This window comes from Trichomonas vaginalis, chromosome I (genome assembly GCF_026262505.1).
Source record: "Trichomonas vaginalis G3 chromosome I, whole genome shotgun sequence".
NCBI classification, from domain to species: domain Eukaryota; phylum Parabasalia; order Trichomonadida; family Trichomonadidae; genus Trichomonas; species Trichomonas vaginalis.
This window is the reverse complement of record NC_067203.1, coordinates 1,658,172-1,673,862: the sequence shown is the minus strand read 5'-3', so window position 1 is coordinate 1,673,862 and position 15,691 is coordinate 1,658,172. Positions and strand designations below refer to the sequence as shown.

At 35.4% G+C, this 15,691-nt stretch overlaps 15 protein-coding genes across 15 annotated transcripts, besides 2 other annotated features; 10 read left to right on the top strand and 5 right to left on the bottom strand.

Annotated features, from left to right (window-relative positions):
* Positions 1-18: 18 nt before the first annotated feature.
* TVAGG3_0910140 (regulation of vesicle fusion) lies at positions 19-1,530 on the top strand (the record flags this gene model as incomplete). Its single annotated transcript, XM_001329911.1, has 1 exon — positions 49-1,500. One exon carries the CDS (start codon positions 49-51, stop codon positions 1,498-1,500), a length of 1,452 nt encoding a protein of 483 aa, XP_001329946.1.
* Positions 1,531-3,103: 1,573 nt separating this feature from the next.
* On the top strand, positions 3,104-3,331 carry TVAGG3_0910130 (uncharacterized protein; the record flags this gene model as incomplete). The annotated part of the gene is made up of 1 exon (XM_051251779.1): positions 3,104-3,331. The coding sequence occupies one exon, from the start codon at positions 3,104-3,106 to the stop codon at positions 3,329-3,331; it is 228 nt and encodes a 75-aa protein (XP_051077353.1).
* Positions 3,332-4,160: 829 nt separating this feature from the next.
* Positions 4,161-15,691: part of a mobile genetic element that runs on past the window's edge.
* TVAGG3_0910120 (uncharacterized protein) lies at positions 5,276-5,902 on the top strand (the record flags this gene model as incomplete). Its single annotated transcript, XM_051251778.1, has 1 exon — positions 5,276-5,902. A coding segment is annotated over one exon (627 nt), but the record flags the coding sequence as incomplete, so codon positions are not given.
* On the bottom strand, positions 6,731-7,150 carry TVAGG3_0910110 (uncharacterized protein; the record flags this gene model as incomplete). The annotated part of the gene is made up of 1 exon (XM_051251777.1): positions 6,731-7,150. One exon carries the CDS (start codon positions 7,148-7,150, stop codon positions 6,731-6,733), a length of 420 nt encoding a protein of 139 aa, XP_051077351.1.
* TVAGG3_0910100 (protein of unknown function, DUF4106 family) lies at positions 7,214-7,750 on the top strand (the record flags this gene model as incomplete). The annotated part of the gene is made up of 1 exon (XM_051251776.1): positions 7,214-7,750. The coding sequence occupies one exon, from the start codon at positions 7,214-7,216 to the stop codon at positions 7,748-7,750; it is 537 nt and encodes a 178-aa protein (XP_051077350.1).
* TVAGG3_0910090 (uncharacterized protein) lies at positions 7,995-8,819 on the top strand (the record flags this gene model as incomplete). Its single annotated transcript, XM_051251775.1, has 1 exon — positions 7,995-8,819. One exon carries the CDS (start codon positions 7,995-7,997, stop codon positions 8,817-8,819), a length of 825 nt encoding a protein of 274 aa, XP_051077349.1.
* TVAGG3_0910080 (uncharacterized protein) lies at positions 8,853-9,342 on the top strand (the record flags this gene model as incomplete). Its single annotated transcript, XM_001329912.2, has 1 exon — positions 8,853-9,342. A coding segment is annotated over one exon (490 nt), but the record flags the coding sequence as incomplete, so codon positions are not given.
* Positions 10,125-10,544, top strand: TVAGG3_0910070 (protein of unknown function, DUF4108 family; the record flags this gene model as incomplete). Its single annotated transcript, XM_051251774.1, has 1 exon — positions 10,125-10,544. One exon carries the CDS (start codon positions 10,125-10,127, stop codon positions 10,542-10,544), a length of 420 nt encoding a protein of 139 aa, XP_051077348.1.
* TVAGG3_0910060 (uncharacterized protein) lies at positions 10,561-11,007 on the bottom strand (the record flags this gene model as incomplete). The annotated part of the gene is made up of 1 exon (XM_051251773.1): positions 10,561-11,007. One exon carries the CDS (start codon positions 11,005-11,007, stop codon positions 10,561-10,563), a length of 447 nt encoding a protein of 148 aa, XP_051077347.1.
* Positions 11,044-11,919, top strand: TVAGG3_0910050 (protein of unknown function, DUF4106 family; the record flags this gene model as incomplete). The annotated part of the gene is made up of 1 exon (XM_051251772.1): positions 11,044-11,919. The coding sequence occupies one exon, from the start codon at positions 11,044-11,046 to the stop codon at positions 11,917-11,919; it is 876 nt and encodes a 291-aa protein (XP_051077346.1).
* TVAGG3_0910040 (KilA, N-terminal/APSES-type HTH, DNA-binding family) lies at positions 11,936-12,802 on the bottom strand (the record flags this gene model as incomplete). Its single annotated transcript, XM_001329913.1, has 1 exon — positions 11,936-12,802. One exon carries the CDS (start codon positions 12,800-12,802, stop codon positions 11,936-11,938), a length of 867 nt encoding a protein of 288 aa, XP_001329948.1.
* On the bottom strand, positions 12,961-13,572 carry TVAGG3_0910030 (organellar and viral DNA polymerase type B; the record flags this gene model as incomplete). The annotated part of the gene is made up of 1 exon (XM_051251771.1): positions 12,961-13,572. The coding sequence occupies one exon, from the start codon at positions 13,570-13,572 to the stop codon at positions 12,961-12,963; it is 612 nt and encodes a 203-aa protein (XP_051077345.1).
* Positions 13,632-13,811: a mobile genetic element.
* On the top strand, positions 14,096-14,296 carry TVAGG3_0910010 (uncharacterized protein; the record flags this gene model as incomplete). The annotated part of the gene is made up of 1 exon (XM_051251770.1): positions 14,096-14,296. The coding sequence occupies one exon, from the start codon at positions 14,096-14,098 to the stop codon at positions 14,294-14,296; it is 201 nt and encodes a 66-aa protein (XP_051077344.1).
* TVAGG3_0910000 (uncharacterized protein) lies at positions 14,325-14,906 on the bottom strand (the record flags this gene model as incomplete). Its single annotated transcript, XM_051251769.1, has 1 exon — positions 14,325-14,906. One exon carries the CDS (start codon positions 14,904-14,906, stop codon positions 14,325-14,327), a length of 582 nt encoding a protein of 193 aa, XP_051077343.1.
* TVAGG3_0909990 (uncharacterized protein) lies at positions 15,301-15,666 on the top strand (the record flags this gene model as incomplete). The annotated part of the gene is made up of 1 exon (XM_051251768.1): positions 15,301-15,666. One exon carries the CDS (start codon positions 15,301-15,303, stop codon positions 15,664-15,666), a length of 366 nt encoding a protein of 121 aa, XP_051077342.1.

Here is a 15,691-nt window from a genome sequence, read left to right as displayed (position 1 = left end):
TCATGTTTTGAATTAATTGGGAATTTTTGTAAAAGGTAAAAAAAAATCATGAGCACTGCCATCTATACATACATTGTTGATTACTATGATACACCAACGCATTATACAAAGGGAGCTCTTAACATAGAAGAGAATTATGGCACATTATTCTTAAATTATTACTCAGAAGTTAATGTCGAACAACTTGTTTCTAATCTAAGGATTGACATTCAACTAAAATTACCCGATTTTGCAGCCATTATATCAGATTTCTCAAAAATAAAAGTCACAGTTAAGAATGGAATAATTCTGTCATTCATGAAACAAGATTCAGAAATGAGTTTCTCATTCCAAAGCTACTTCAAAGTCAAGGAGATATTCCACCTGATTTCCAAATATTTCATTCTTAAAGCTTCGACAGAAACTCCGACAACTTTTGAATTCATCCAAAAGGATACCAGGCTTATTAGTTTGAATCCGTTCATTATAACAAACGATTACATTAAAGAAGAATTAAAAGAAAAACTCTCAATCGCAAGAAAAGGCAAATCATTACAACAAGGCCAACCAAAGACTCTTTCTGAGAGTGAGTTTAAGTCTCTATTTGATGAAAACAATACTTTCAAACCGACAACTACATTTGAAAACGAATTTTACAATTGTCAAATGGATAATAAAGTTTCTAGCTTAGTTTTCGATTATATAGTACATTATAATCAGGAGAAATCTTCGAATGAGCAATCAGAAGAACCAAAAGTTGACAAACAAACAGAATACATTCGAATTAAAGAACAATGGCAAGCAACTCCAAAACTTCAATGGGAAAAATATCCAGAATTAAGAAGACTCGTCAATTCCATCGAAAACGACATAGTTAAACACTCAAAATTTTTCAGAGAATCAGAATTTCTTATGCAAGTCAGTTTTAACGTTCTTTTAACGCTTTCCTACTGGAACAGAAACAGAGCTTACTATAACGAGCTCATGGTCTACATTTTACACGGAATTATTGAATTTTATGTTGAAAAAATCGAAGGAGAGAAGATAATTTTCTATGATGGAGCCTCACATAGTCAAGTTGAAAGCGAATCCATCTTTTTCCATTCATTTATTGACTTTTACCTCAAGAATAAATTAGATGAAATTATTGCCGACATAAAAACACCAAGAATCTTCCAGATGTTACAGGATATCGGCGATTTCTTTGTTAAGGAACATTCTGAGGTATTACAACTCTATCAACACCTCCAAAGTTTTTCATTATTATTTTTAGTTCCAAACATCGAGACATTCTTCATTAATTCGTTCAGCAAGGATGATATCAAGAGATTGATGATATCTTCTTTATGTATTCCGAAGTTTTTGGAAAAATTTTCGGCTGCATTACTTCTGTACACCGCTGATGATCTTTTCGCCGAGAAAATCAGTTCACATGACCAATTTATTGAAGTTTTTCAGCAAAAACTGTCAAAAGCAAATGTTGCCGAAATTCTTTCAATGGCTCAAAATCTTAAGATCTAATTTGTATTATAAACAATCATTCTGTCTAAATTTCCTTCTTTATCTATTTTTTATTGATCTTTTCTTGAAATCTTGAAATTTGCAGATCTATTCTCAAGAAAATAGTTAACAGTGTGAAAAAAAAAAAAGGTATTGGGGCTTCCAGGGCTGCGCCCCTCTAGCCCCCTGAAGATGTTTAGTATAACACCAGGTCCCTCGGTCCCTCGGTCCCTCGGTCAAATGAACTTCTCTGAAAAAGTGTGACAACATGACATTTTGACAACAGTCCAGGAAGTCTTAACAAGATAGAATATGAGAGAGGTCCTATAAACCGGAGAAAGTCTCATATAAACATCTGTCAAAAGCCTCTTTTTAACTTCACTTAAAATGCCACGTAAGCTACGTAAGAATATACGTAAGAGGAAGAGAGCATTGAAACATCCAATAGTAAGACTAACACCACAACAACAGTTGCAACAACAAATGCTGAATGACCCCACTATGTTGCAACAAATGTCAAGCAATCCTATGCTTTTAAACCGAGTTCTTGGTGCACAGAGTGGAGGTTTAAGAGCGGCACTTTTAGCGAAAATGGCAGGCTATGGTGGAGCTGCAGACGGAACAGCCTATAACCCTCAAAGTCAAATGAATTTGAGTTCACTCAAAAATCAAATAGCAGATGTCAAAAAGTCAAACATAGACATACAGAAGCAAATAAGTGAAAACGAAAAGAAACTAGAATATGACAGACACACAAAGAAACTCAATGAGTTAAACGTAGAGAAAAAGAAGAAAGAAGAACAACTGAAAGAACTAAGTACAGAGGAATATGCGAAAAAAGTGTCAGAAAAAGCAGCAGAAGTAGCAAAAATGGAACAAGATGTCATAAATTTGAAAAACCATACTACTCGATATAAAGTACTGAAAGATGAAGAGATAAAACAAAAAGCCCTGAAGACATATATGGATAGCGATGAGTATAAAAAAGAAGTTGAAGCAAATGTAAAGGCAGAAAAACTTTTACAGTTGCAAAACCAAACCGTACAGTATGAAAACTTAGCACAAGAAAGTAAAAATAACGACGCAGCCATGCAAAAGGCAATGAAAAGCGCAGAATATATAAAAGCTAACAATGACTGGTTAGATGCCCAAGCCAACGCTAAAGCAGCCCAACTCATAGGGTCAATAAGGACAAAAATACAAGCGGATGAAGACAGTTCAAATGAAGCTTTAACAAATGCTGACTTTAAGAACGCCTTCGAAGCTCTTCATAGTAAGGTGAAACAAGTGAACGACTTCTCATCTGGAAAGAAACTGAAGTCTGAAGGTTTCGACAAAGAGTTAAAAGAAGTAGCACAAAATATGACGAAAATAACAGATGCAGCAACGAGACAGGCAGTTCAAAGTGCCTATGACGCCGTTAGAGCAACTGTTGTGAAAAGTCAAGAAAAAGAGTTACAACAGACCAAAACAGACCTAGTAAATGCTTTCTTAAGAACGAAAAGTCAGGTAGGACATTACGCTGCAGATGGAACATATGTGCCAGCTGGTGGAATTTATATACCACCAAACCCTCCAAGAGAAGCACCTGCACCAGGACTACCTAAAACATTTACATCGTCACATGGACATAGACACAGGCATGCACCAAAACCAACACAACAACCAGCACAACAACCACCTCCACAACCAGCACAACAACCAACAGTTCAAAACCCTGCACAACAACCAGCACAACAACCACCTCCACAACCAGCACAACAACCAACAGTTCAAAACCCTGCACAACAACCAGCACAAACAGAGCAAGGACATAAAAGAAGTAGAGAACAAGGAAACCAAGAATTCTTAAAAAGGCTTAAGGAAGACTATGGTTACCCAGATAGTATTGACTTTAGTGACAGATATAAAGAAGCTATTAGAAAGTTCAAGGATGGAAATACTGACCCGAACCTATTTAGCTTTATGGTTCAGCACCAAATGGGATATAATTTCAAACCTGGAAAATACAAGCTCGCTAAGGGATATGATTTAATAGCATATCATCCAAATGACATGACTGAATTTACTCCGAGATATTTGATGTCAGAGCTAAATGACAATTCAACTCCCGTCATGAAACGCGTAAAAAATAGAGACGGAACGAAAGAAGAAAGGTTTTTGAGTCCGGATGACTTAGAAAGGGAACTTGTTAAAAACGGTCTCGGAATATATGAAATGCCAGCAGATGAGGTACAAGAAACTCAACAGGAAGAAGTTCAGATACAACCAGACATGGAAGAAATAGTTCAGCAACAACAGCTAGAAGAGCCTGAAGGAAACGAACAAGTCCTTCCTTTGGAAACTAACTTCACAGAACTAGATGAAGATTTGGAACAGCCGAAAAATCTTGACCCTCAACAAGAGTATGCGGAGAATATGGAATATTTCCAAGAGTCTAAAAAAAATTCGGCTGACATTGTAGAAGAATATCGAAAAATGTTTGCCGACATACAAAAGACTCCAACACAGATGAAAATATTCAGCATAGAATGGAAGTACTGAAAGAAAATGTACACAAATACAACAACCCTTTTTACTTACGAGCATTTAACGTTCAATCTTCGGATGAACTCGGTGAAAATAAAAGGTTAAATTTCAAGAAAACATATAGAAATGAAACATTGTTTAAAGTTCATTCAGAACCTAACCAAGATGGAAACAAACCTACTTTTGTTTCTGCAGACGATGGAACTACAATGAGATGGGGTCATAAAGCTAACCCGGATAGGTGGTTCATAAACTTACAACCACAATTCCAAGAAGTTGTAGACGCAATGGAAGTGAATGGTGAACCAGATATAGCTGGTATTTTCAGCGCGGCTTTAATGCCATTGAAAGATATGAAACATGCAGATATTTTGGACCAGTATGAAATGAACATGGCTGATGGAAATATAACACCTGACGTTCTAGAACATTTATCTCAAAGAACTACACAGAACCATAGAGATGGTATATTTGGTGAAGAGTTTAGAAAGAAAGTTAGGGAGGGAGAAGGAAGAGAACCTATTGTACATGACCTTGCAAACGAAAGTTTACAAAATGTCATAAAAACTTACTTTGCAGACAATGAAATGAGAATGAATGAATATTTAAGAAAACTCAAATGGACAGTACCAAATGAAATGTTAGTATTGAAAAACATGTTCCTTGACAAAATAAAACCAACTACAGAAATAAACGACGCAAGACTGAAAGATTGGGTAAAAGCTTTCCCATTCACAAAAGATATAGTTGGTAACATGGAAAGAAAACCAGAATGGCTACAAAAACATATATTTGGAAACGAGCATATTCCATATGGACAGGCACTGTTTGAAGAGCTTGAACCGGAAACTCAGGACAGAGTCATGCAAACAATACGCGAAGACTCAAATACAAACTATGACAAACTCTTTCTAGGATATAGGTTACCTGAGATGGGCGACCAGAGCCAAAAGGCAAAAAGGGCATGGAAAATTTGCAACATACTAGATGAACATGAGGCAAAGATGCAACAACTTGAAGCAGAGGGCAAGTTACCAAAGCGACACCAAAGAAGAAGAGTAGAACAAAGTGAAAGTAGTGAAGAAGTAACTTCATCTAGTGAAAGTAGTGGCAATGAAGGAAAAAGAAGAGTTAAAAACTCAGTCAGGAAGAAAGTAAAGCTTGGTCCACGTGGGTTCTATTATGACACATAAACCCAACTATTCTATATTTTTACCCATATGAAATGTACGCCGCTCAGAATATAACGCCAACAGTTTTGGATGCCATGAATGGAAATGTTTCCGAATGGTATAACGAATGCGACAATGCCATTAGAAGGTCAGAAATAGTTCCTGGAACTTACGAATATACAACTGCTGTTTCTTATGGAAACGTAGGTGAGTTTGGAGAAGGTTCTTCAACAACAGTAGATATTGCTTGCGACAGGTTTCATATAATTTCTATTGACAACTCTTTCTTATACGTGGAACAAGACATTGAAATAAAACCTTCTGCCAAGTTGTCTGACAAGAAAGGTTGCAATGGAATTTTCTATGTCGGATACCAATATGCTCCAGAAGTTTTCATGGGATATAAGATATATTCTAACTCTGACTTAGTTCAAACAGTAACATGGGCAAACTATGAATGGTTCGCTTTGAGAAACTCAGTACAACCACAAGCTAGAGAACAAACAGACCAGTATGCAACTATTGAGAAAATAAGAAGACTTGACCCTAACGTTCCAGGAGTTTATGTTAACCTTTCTGGACAAACTGCAGCAGCAGTAACCAAAGTAAAACTGAAACTTAGAGTTCCTTTGTCATCTTTCCTCATCTTCAGGTTTTTAAGATACTTGCCAAACTGGGCAGGAAAAATTTCTATTGAACTTACTCCAAGCAAAAATAACTTAGTCATTGCACCAACACAAGACCCATTCACTCTTACAGAAGTAGTGGGAACAAATAAAATGTCATTCGCCGACTTTTGCAAAAACAAAGTTGACTTAGACTTTGGTTTCTCAAACCTCAACACTGAAGTAAACTATTATTTCAATGCTGCTGGAGATGCTTGGGACCCAGTTAAGTTCACATGCGAAAAATTTGAATGCAAGAGAATAGAAAGCAGACTTGCAGTCTATATGTTGGACCCAGATATTTCAAATGCTTTAGCTGCCAAATATATTGCAGTTCCACTTATGTTCCCTATACACCAAATATCTGTCAAAGACTTTGCAGTGAAGTTGGAAACCAAAGTGCTGACCCAGGTGCAAGAACAGATATTGCTTTAACAACTGCAATGAAACATGCAGATACTCTGTTTGTACTGTTCAGACGAACTATAAATGACTATTCTTGTTTCTACAACCCCGGTATTAAATATCATATAAACATAGATGGCAAATATTATCCAAGAGAAGAATATTCTACAGTTGAGGATATGAGGTCATACAACTTGACATTAGATGCTATGAACTTTAACAACAACTTCACAACAACCATTAACCCTGAAATGCAAAGTTCTATTATGCCATATGTGAAAGTATGGACTCATACAGGAGGTCAAAAAACTCAATATACAAATGGAGACCGTTCAAACTTTTGGCTTGGCATTCCATTTGCTGACTCAGAAGACTTTATGGTGGTATTTCAACTGTTGGTACAGTTCAAATACAATATACTGGTGACAGACGGTCCAGATGAATTGAAAGCAAAGAAGTTTACAAAACCAATAGCACTTTTCACAGAAGATGCTCTTTTGAAGATTCGTTCGATGAAACCTGCTGGGGCTCCTCAGATTGGTATAACGACAGCTTCCATCGAGCAGATTTTGGCAGCAGGTCAGTAAGTTGTTCTTGAACTGACTTCTCTCCGTCAAATATTGACAGTACGCCAGTTTTGATATAATATTGTATTATAAACTTACCTTTAGAAATATCGGTCAGTTTTGTTGTTATATTTTTGTCTGCTTCAAGAACTTTCACCATTTCAGTTATACCAACTTTCTTTGCTTTATGAAAATATTTTGGTTCAGCAAAGACTGCTATTCTATAACATTTTCCATTGTTTGTATAAAGAACTATTCTATCAATGAACTTGTATTGTTTGTGTGTGTAAACTTTGTTTTGCTTCAATTCGAAGAGATACTCAAATACGTCCATCTTTTTATTCTAAGTAAAATGTCATTTCCGAAAAATAGAAGCGTAAGTGTTTCAAAAGGTTTAATGGCGATGGCAGATGTGAAGTTAAATTCACCAACTCAAACAAACAGTCAAAGTGTTGTTGTCAATGTCAAAGAAAGAGATGTTGAAGTGGGGAAACCATACGAAGACGAAGATGGTATAACAATAGTTCCTGTAAAAGAACAACCAACATACCCTGAAGTTAGCAGAGACTTAAGTTCTGTTGCAGATATTCGAAACGACTACCAACAACTTAAAGACAAACTTAAAACTCAGGAGAAGATTTGTCAGGCTTTGGGTTTAATGTTAAACTTGGTCGAACACAACCCTGTAAAAGTGAACTCATATGTCATCGCACCTCATGAAATTTTGAAAGAACTATTGAAACTTTTGACAGAGGCAGACGATATAAACATCAAAGAAATAGAACCCGACATTGCTTGCTGTGGTGTTTCATATAATGTCATTGACAAGATATACGTTATGAAAGGAGGTGAAACGTTGAACTTAAAATATAGTTTCCCAGACGTCATAAAAATATTTGACGACCACAACATTTCATTAAAATTTAGTTGCTAAGTAAATGTCAAAACTTCTTGAAAGATGTTTGAAGAAAAACAATATAGACTTTATTTCATGTAAAGGACTTTACACACTTTTGAACGATATGAAAGACCCTGTTTTGTTTGTTCGTGTAGACAAAGGAAAGTTCTATGTCTTTACAAATATTTGAACTTCTTAGACAGAGAACTTCAAGAAACGCCATGTGAAAGTTTAGATGAAGTTCTTCTCCACTTTCAGAAAAACTTTTAAATATATGTAAATGGCAGAAGACATAGTGGTTTATACTATTACGACTAAAAACCCTGAGTCATATAATTCTATAACAACAAACTTACAAAGTCCTCAAGGACGATATTGTAAACTGACCTTAAACACGATGACGACTAAAGCCTGTTTTGCTCTTTTGACACCAGAAGACTTTGTTGTTGTGAATGGTAAAAAATACTCCTTTGAAGATACTTACTCAGATATACCACCAACAGGTTTTGTTGACTTATTTAATACTTTAAGGACGGATGTAACATGTGCTGCAACTAGAGCAGGTTTCATTATGTTTGGATGTCCGACTGAGTTTACTATAAACGATATGAGCTATAATACAAAACTTATATCTGGTTTTTACTACCAACAGTTTCCTATAACAGGACAAGGTGTCATACAAGGTCTATCTATTCCATTGACTTTAAGTACACCTATTTTATATATTGTTTCAAACTTAGGTTCAAAGTGCTATTCGAATGTCGACAGAAACTACTATGACCAAAAGATACTCATGAGTATAAACAACACTTTCTCTGCTGGTTTGCCTATTGTTCATTCGAATGCAGAGTTTTCAGCTTTAGTAAACTCAAACACTTTAGCAAACATAAACTTAACCTTAGTTGACGCAAACTTTGTTCCTGTAAAACTTTTATGTCCTATGTATTTGTCAATGACGGCAGAAAGTTTCGAATTGGAAGATGCAACTGGTGAAAGTATTGTATTACAAGAACAACTTCAACAACAAATAGCTCAAGAACAACAAATAGCTCAAGAACAACAAATGCAACAACAAAGTCAAGAACAACAAATAGCTCAAGAATAAAAAAAATATTTTTTTTTATTTTTATATAAAAAAATGTACAGAATAGACGTTTCAGATTTTTATGACTTCCAAGCGTTCAGAAATATGTGTCCATTTAGAGACTATAACAAAGCAGTCGAGAATTTGAAACGTTTAGTCATTTATGTCGACTCTGCCCCAGAATGTTATGTCATGAAAGAATGGGATGTAGTCTTTAACAAACCTAAAGCGACAATAGTTTCAGAACAAGAATGTAAACAGAAACTTAAGAAAATAAAAGTCGTACAAGTTGGTATGAAGATGTTAGATGCTTGGGATATCTTATTGTCAAAGTTAGAAGATTTTTCAGTTCGTGGTATAAAGTTCTATACACCTTCTCCAAACTTCTATTCTATCTTCACTGGATATAAATACGAACAAGTAGAATGGAAAGAAAATGTTATAGAAGCTTGGTTAGACCATGTCAAAGAAATTATATGCAATGGAAACGAAAGAGTCTATGAGTATATCTTATGTTGGTTTGCAAACATCTTACAACATCCAAGTGCTAAAAATGAAACTGCTCTCATCATAATAGGAAAACAAGGAACAGGTAAGACACTTTCTTTACAGATATCTTATGCAAACTGTTAGAGGGCTATTCGAACCCGAATATGACAAACTTAGAAAACATCTGCGGTAAATTTAACTCTTCAATAGAGAATATGAAACTTATAGTATGTAACGAACTTCAAAGTATAGATACAACAAAGGTTTTAAACTCGGATGCTTTGAAGAGTCTTATAACAGACAAAGTTGGAGTTGTTGAAAGAAAGTATAGAGACCAAAGAGTTTGTGAAAATGTTGCAAACTTCGTCATGGTTTCAAACAACGCCGTTCCGATGAAGTTAGAAAGTTCTGACAGAAGATATGTAGTTGTCAGAACGTCAGAAGCTCATATGCAAGATACAGAATATTTGACGACTTAGCAGAAACTTTGACACCTAACTTTTACAACCACTTGTTCTCATATTTCATGACATTAGATATTTCAAAGTTCAATCCAAGACAAATTCCACATACCGAAGAGAGACAAACATTGTTAGAAGCAAACAAGAGTGTATATGAACTGTTCATAGATGAAACTGACTTTGAGTGTTTAGATGAAAGGTCATTGTACGATTCGTATAAACAATATTGCCAAGAGTATGGTTATATGACAGCGTCTAAACGAACATTCTTGGCAAATGTCAAAAGTCTTTTAGACGTACAGAATGGTGTATATACAAAGAAAAATTTTTCTGAGTAAATTTAAAAAAAAAATATTTTTTTTATCCGATAGAAAAGATGACAAAATTCATCTCAGTCAACAAGTACATGTCAGGACTTAAAGAAGAACTAGACCCATTCACATATTTGAATGTTTACTTCTACCATTTTGAAAAGTCTACATTTGACAAAGTTTGGAACATCGAACCAGTTAAGTTTGCTATTGTGACTAAAAATGGTGCGAAATTTGAAGACTTAGACATAGAAGGTTTGTTAACAGTCAAAGAAAGTTTTGACAGAAGGTTTTCAAACCTTAAAGAAGGCAAAGCATACAAACTTGTTATACCTTATGAACCAAAGAAAGCAGACGACTATGAATATTATGAGTCTAAAGTTGTAGAAGTTCAGGGTAAATTGGGTAAAAAGATTTTAGAGTCTAAGCCAGTGTTTGCTCCTAAAGAGGAAGAGAACATTGACATTGACCCAGAAATGTTCTAAAAATAAAATTTTATTTTTACATGTCAAATTTCTTTTTCTCTGGCTCTGGTTCTTTCTTCTCTTCTTCTACTCTCCCTTCCTTCTTTTCTCTCTTCTTCTTCTCTGGTGGAGTTATGTCAAACTTCTCAGAACCATATTTTTGTAAAAGTGCTTTGTCCTTTAATAGCTCTTCTATTCTGTCTTCTATTTCATTTTCAAGAACAGCGCATGTGTCTTCTTTGCATTCTAAGAAGTTTTGTTGGACTTCATCTCTCCAAGAGGCGTCATCTCTGTCAACAAGTCTGTCATTGACAAATTTTAAGACTTCTCTGCTTAAGGTTTTATGGTTCTTGTCATATTCCCAGAAACAGAACTTTAGAACAAATTCCCCTTTCTTGTTTACACTATGTAAGATTTTATGGTCGACAGATGTTTTGCTGTCGAAAAGCTTGTCTCGAATATAGATAGCGAAATCGCTAGACATTTCCTAAAAGATAAAAATTTTAATTTTTCTAAAAATATGTTAGAAAAAAAGTTTGCTGACATTGACAAGAAATTTGAGAATGTTTTAAACAAGAACAAGAGGAAGTTGGAAAATGCTCAGATAAAACCCATACATGACAAGTTCCTATTTGCTCAGAATGGTATAACAGGTCTAATCGCACCACCTGGGTCGGGTAAGACTTTCACTTATCTTAAAATGGCTGCACAACAACAAGAACTAGATGAGAAGAACCCATTCTATGAGTTAGTAGTCATTTGTAGTACTTCTGGTCAATTTGACCAAACCGTCAATTCGTTCAAAGATATTATAAAAAAGTCTAAGTTAGTATCTATAAAAGACTCTGAGTTGTTAGATTGGATAAAGAAGTACCAAAGAAGAGTTTTGAAGTACAATGCTATAAATGAGTATGTCAATTCGAAGTTTAAAGACCCAAATGAGGAAATGCAGAGAATATTAGAGAAGAAACACTTCAGAAACAAACAGAAAGAGATTGAGTACCTTTCGAAGAAATTGCAATCTTACGATTGGAAGACTTACCCTCACAGATGTCTTCTTATCTTAGATGACTTTGCTTCTCATCCTTTGTTAAAGAATAGAGAACAAGACATGTGTCGAATTCTTAAGAAGCTCAGACACTTTAACATCTCAGTTGTCATTTGTGTACAGACAGCCAAGAGTTTAAGTAAGGATGTAAAGAGAATACTTACTGATATTATACTTTTCCCCGGATTGTCCGAAGACGATTTCATGGAACTTATGAAAGAGTCCATGGCAGGTAAGTTTGACAGACATGAACTATGGGAGAAGTACAAAGTCATACAAGACCCTCATACTTCTTTCAGAATTCACATCTACGCAAACAAAGTTCAAATTGTAAAAAGTCAAGCGTAAAAAATAAATGGTTCATTTACTCTTCTTCTTTGAAGTTGTCAAAATACTCTGTTATCTTTTCCTTCAGTAGCGGTAAATCTTCTTTGAATGTAAGTATTGTACAACCTTTCATATCATAGTGTGTTTGAGGTAACGTATCTTGAACTATCTGTTTAACATCTTCATTCGGTGTCATTGAAATCGGTAAGTTTTCGCGATAGAACCAATTTCTGTCAGATTTGTAAATCTTAGCTAAGTCGTAAAAGCTTTTGTTGTTTCTTCTGACTAAATGCAACATAACCATATCTCTGTCTTCTTCATTTTCCATCTCTTCAGTGTAAATCATATACTTATAGTTCTTTTCCTTACCTTTTGGTACCGAACGTGGTATTCTTTTCTGTATGTTTTTGTCTTTGGATTCAATGACTTCATCTTTTGCTTCAATGACTTCATCTTTTGCTTCAATGACTTCATCTTTTGCTTGAAGTTTCTTTTCCATCTCTTCACGTTCTTGTCTATGAATTTCGTCAAGAAGTCTGAAAATATACCAAGCGTAACGAGGTGAAGCCCACATTGCAACAGCATTTACAAGAAGTCTATGTACATAATATCCTCTTAAATTTATTGGCAAATTTTTACGATTTTCATGTGTTTTATGCAAGGCCGAGAATTCTCGGTCTAGAGAAATTTCACTCAAAAGTTCTTGTGTGCTTTGGTTTTTGAACCAGTCGTCTGCGTGTTTAGTATCTGGAGCAAAACATGCATTCAAAATACTTTGCATTTGGTACATGTCATCTTTGACCGAACGAATGAGACGGAGTTGTTTGTTATACTGAACCCACTCATATTCTTCACTTATGGCTTCATGAACGATAGCAGTTGTTGTGTTCTCTGTTGTTGACATTTCTGTTCTTATATACAAAATAAAAAATAAAATAAAAAATAAAATAAAAAATAAAATAAAAAAATAAAATAAAAATAAAATAAAAATAAAATAAAAATAAAATAAAAATAAAATTAGCGTTATTTTCTATCTTGTATAAAAGACCAAAAATAAACGCTTTACATGTATTTTTCAGCAACTTCGTCAAATAATTTTACAGCTTTCTCTATCTCATCTACTTCAAACGTTTCTTTACCTTTCGTGGGAGCACCATACATTTTCTCAAACTTTTCAAGTAGTTCTGTTTCAGCAGCTCTCATATCGTTCACAAACACAACCTTAACTCTATTGACTATACTGTCATATCTTTGAGTTATATTATATGTTCTTCCTATCTTATATCTTTTTGTATTGAAGTCCTTCGGTTTCTGAACGATGTAAAGTAAGCCTTCACTGCAACGTTCCGTATCGAATGAACCATATGTTATGAAATTATATCCAACAACTGGGTCAATCCATAACAAAACTATTGGTATAAGACTTTTGTCAATGAGATATGCTGTAGTTCCACAGAATCTTACCGATATCATAAGCTCAGGATTTCTTGTCAAAATTTTCTGAGTTGAAGCAATTCCAACCCAATGGTGTGTTTTCTTTCCAGATGGAGATATAATGTCTGACAAAGAATATTTCTTGTATTTCTTTGAGTATCTTACGTTTAAATCACCTATTCTAACCACTTTGGTGTCATTGTCTATCTTTTTAACTGTTTCAAACTCAGTGTTTGTCATTTCCTGTTCTTACATACAAAATAAAAAAAAATATTTTAAAAAAACTAGCGTTAATTTTATTTTTTCTATCTTGTATAAAAGATATGATTTCATAGAGTTTTTTTACGATTTTCATGTGTTTTATGCAAGGCCGAGAATTCTCGGTCTAGAGAAATTTCACGATTTTCATGAGTTTTGGCGACTGGGGTTTTTTACCTACTCGCAATTTTTCACGATTTCAGGGATTTTTTTGACGAAGTGCAAAAGTTCACTTCGTCAAAAATAACAGTTATATAATGAAATTTGGTCATTTTTTTTCATGTCAGAAGACTCGAAGGTGCAACACTTCCAAAATACCGACGAACTCAGAAGAGCAGCATGGCAGTATGTTCTTGACAACTTCTTTGAGTTCTCCAGGTACACCTTGGAAAATGCTGAAGAACTCCGACACAGAGAATTTGGAGAAATTGCGCTCCAATACTACCTTGACAAACAAAGGGTAAAATAAGACTAAAAACTTAACGTTTAAAAAGTGACATTTTTAATGAGCTCCGAGTCACCGAGAAAACTTGGTCAGATGTTAGCAGCTTACTTCCCTGAGGAGGATGGAAGCGTTACATACGTAAGGTTCAAAAACAACGAACCTGGAATTGCGTACCAAATTCGCGATTACATGACCGTGGAAGAGTACGAAAGGTTCCTACAAGAGAAACCAGCTCTAAACAACTCAGAAAAGAAAGAATAAAAAGTTTAACTCGTAATTGTTTATTTTTTTACTTGTATGGGCAAGCTGCAAGAATGAAGTCGACTATCTCAGTCTTTGTCTTGACGAGCTGGACGGCTCTTGCGAGTACGTCTGTTTTGCGGTCTCCAGCTGGTGTCTGACCTTCGTAATTGCGCATGTTCTTGAGAGCTCCAACTGTAAATGGTTGTAGGATGAAGAGTCTCTCAGACTGCTTGAGGTAGTCGTCTCTGTCTTTGACCGAATCTGTGGTACGAGTCGAATTGGTCGACTTTAGGGAAGAGACTGAAAGCCTGTCATCTTCCATTGGAGCTGTAGCATACTCTTTGCGTAAGCGGTTCAGACCTTCTTCGAAGTCTTGGTCTCTCTTGGATTGAGATTGGAATTGGAATTGGGGTGGAGGGTTTGACATGAACATCCAAGGGTTAGGGCAGTAAGGCATAGGCTGAGGAGGGTAGTTCGGGAAGCCTTGTGGTGGGTAGTAACATTGAGGTGGAAATTGGTAGTAATTTGGTGGAGGTCCTTGTTGGAACTGAGGTTGCTGAGGTGCAGGGGCTGGTGCTTTAGGTTCCTCTGGCTTGGGAATGGACTCGGTTGGTGGTACGTCGGACATTGTCTTGAAAAAGTAAAAGACTTGTCTTGAAAAAGTAAAAGACTTGTCTTGAAACAATAAAAGACTTGTCTTGAAAAAGTAAAAGACTTGTCTTGAAAAAGTAAAAGACTTGTCTTGAAACAATAAAAGACTTGTCTTGAAAAAGTAAAAGACTTGTCTTGAAAAAGTACGGGTATCGTCTTCAATCAAGACCACTGTTCTCAAATTTGAGAACTTTACACCAAAAAATTTCTTGAAAAATAACGGGTCTTGTCTTGAAAAAGTAAAAGACTTGTCTTGAAAAAGTAAAAGACTTGTCTTGAAAAAGTAAAAGACTTGTCTTGAAAAAGTAAAAGACTTGTCTTGAAACAATAAAAGACTTGTCTTGAAAAAGTAAAAGACTTGTCTTGAAACAATGACCGACATAGACCCAGCAGATGAGGCAATCTACCTTATAGAGATAAATGAGCTAGTTAGGAACTACCTGAGCCATCTGAAGTCAAACAAGACCATTGCAGGCTGGGTGTCTGGAAGAAGTGCGCTTAAAATTGAAATTGACACCGGAATTGTCCTGCAAATACCAGAAAACACTCCTGTAGACGACATAAAAGAGATGAAGAAAGAAACCCTCTTGAAGTTCTTTGCAAAGCGTCCGTGGATACAACTTCCAAACAGAGAGAACCCAACTGTACGAATTGCCCAAATTCTCAGAGGACTCTTACACTTCTCGGGTCAGGCGTTCTTCATAAACACAGAAGGCGACATCGTACCTTTACAGTAAACATCTATATGGCACGTTTAGAGTA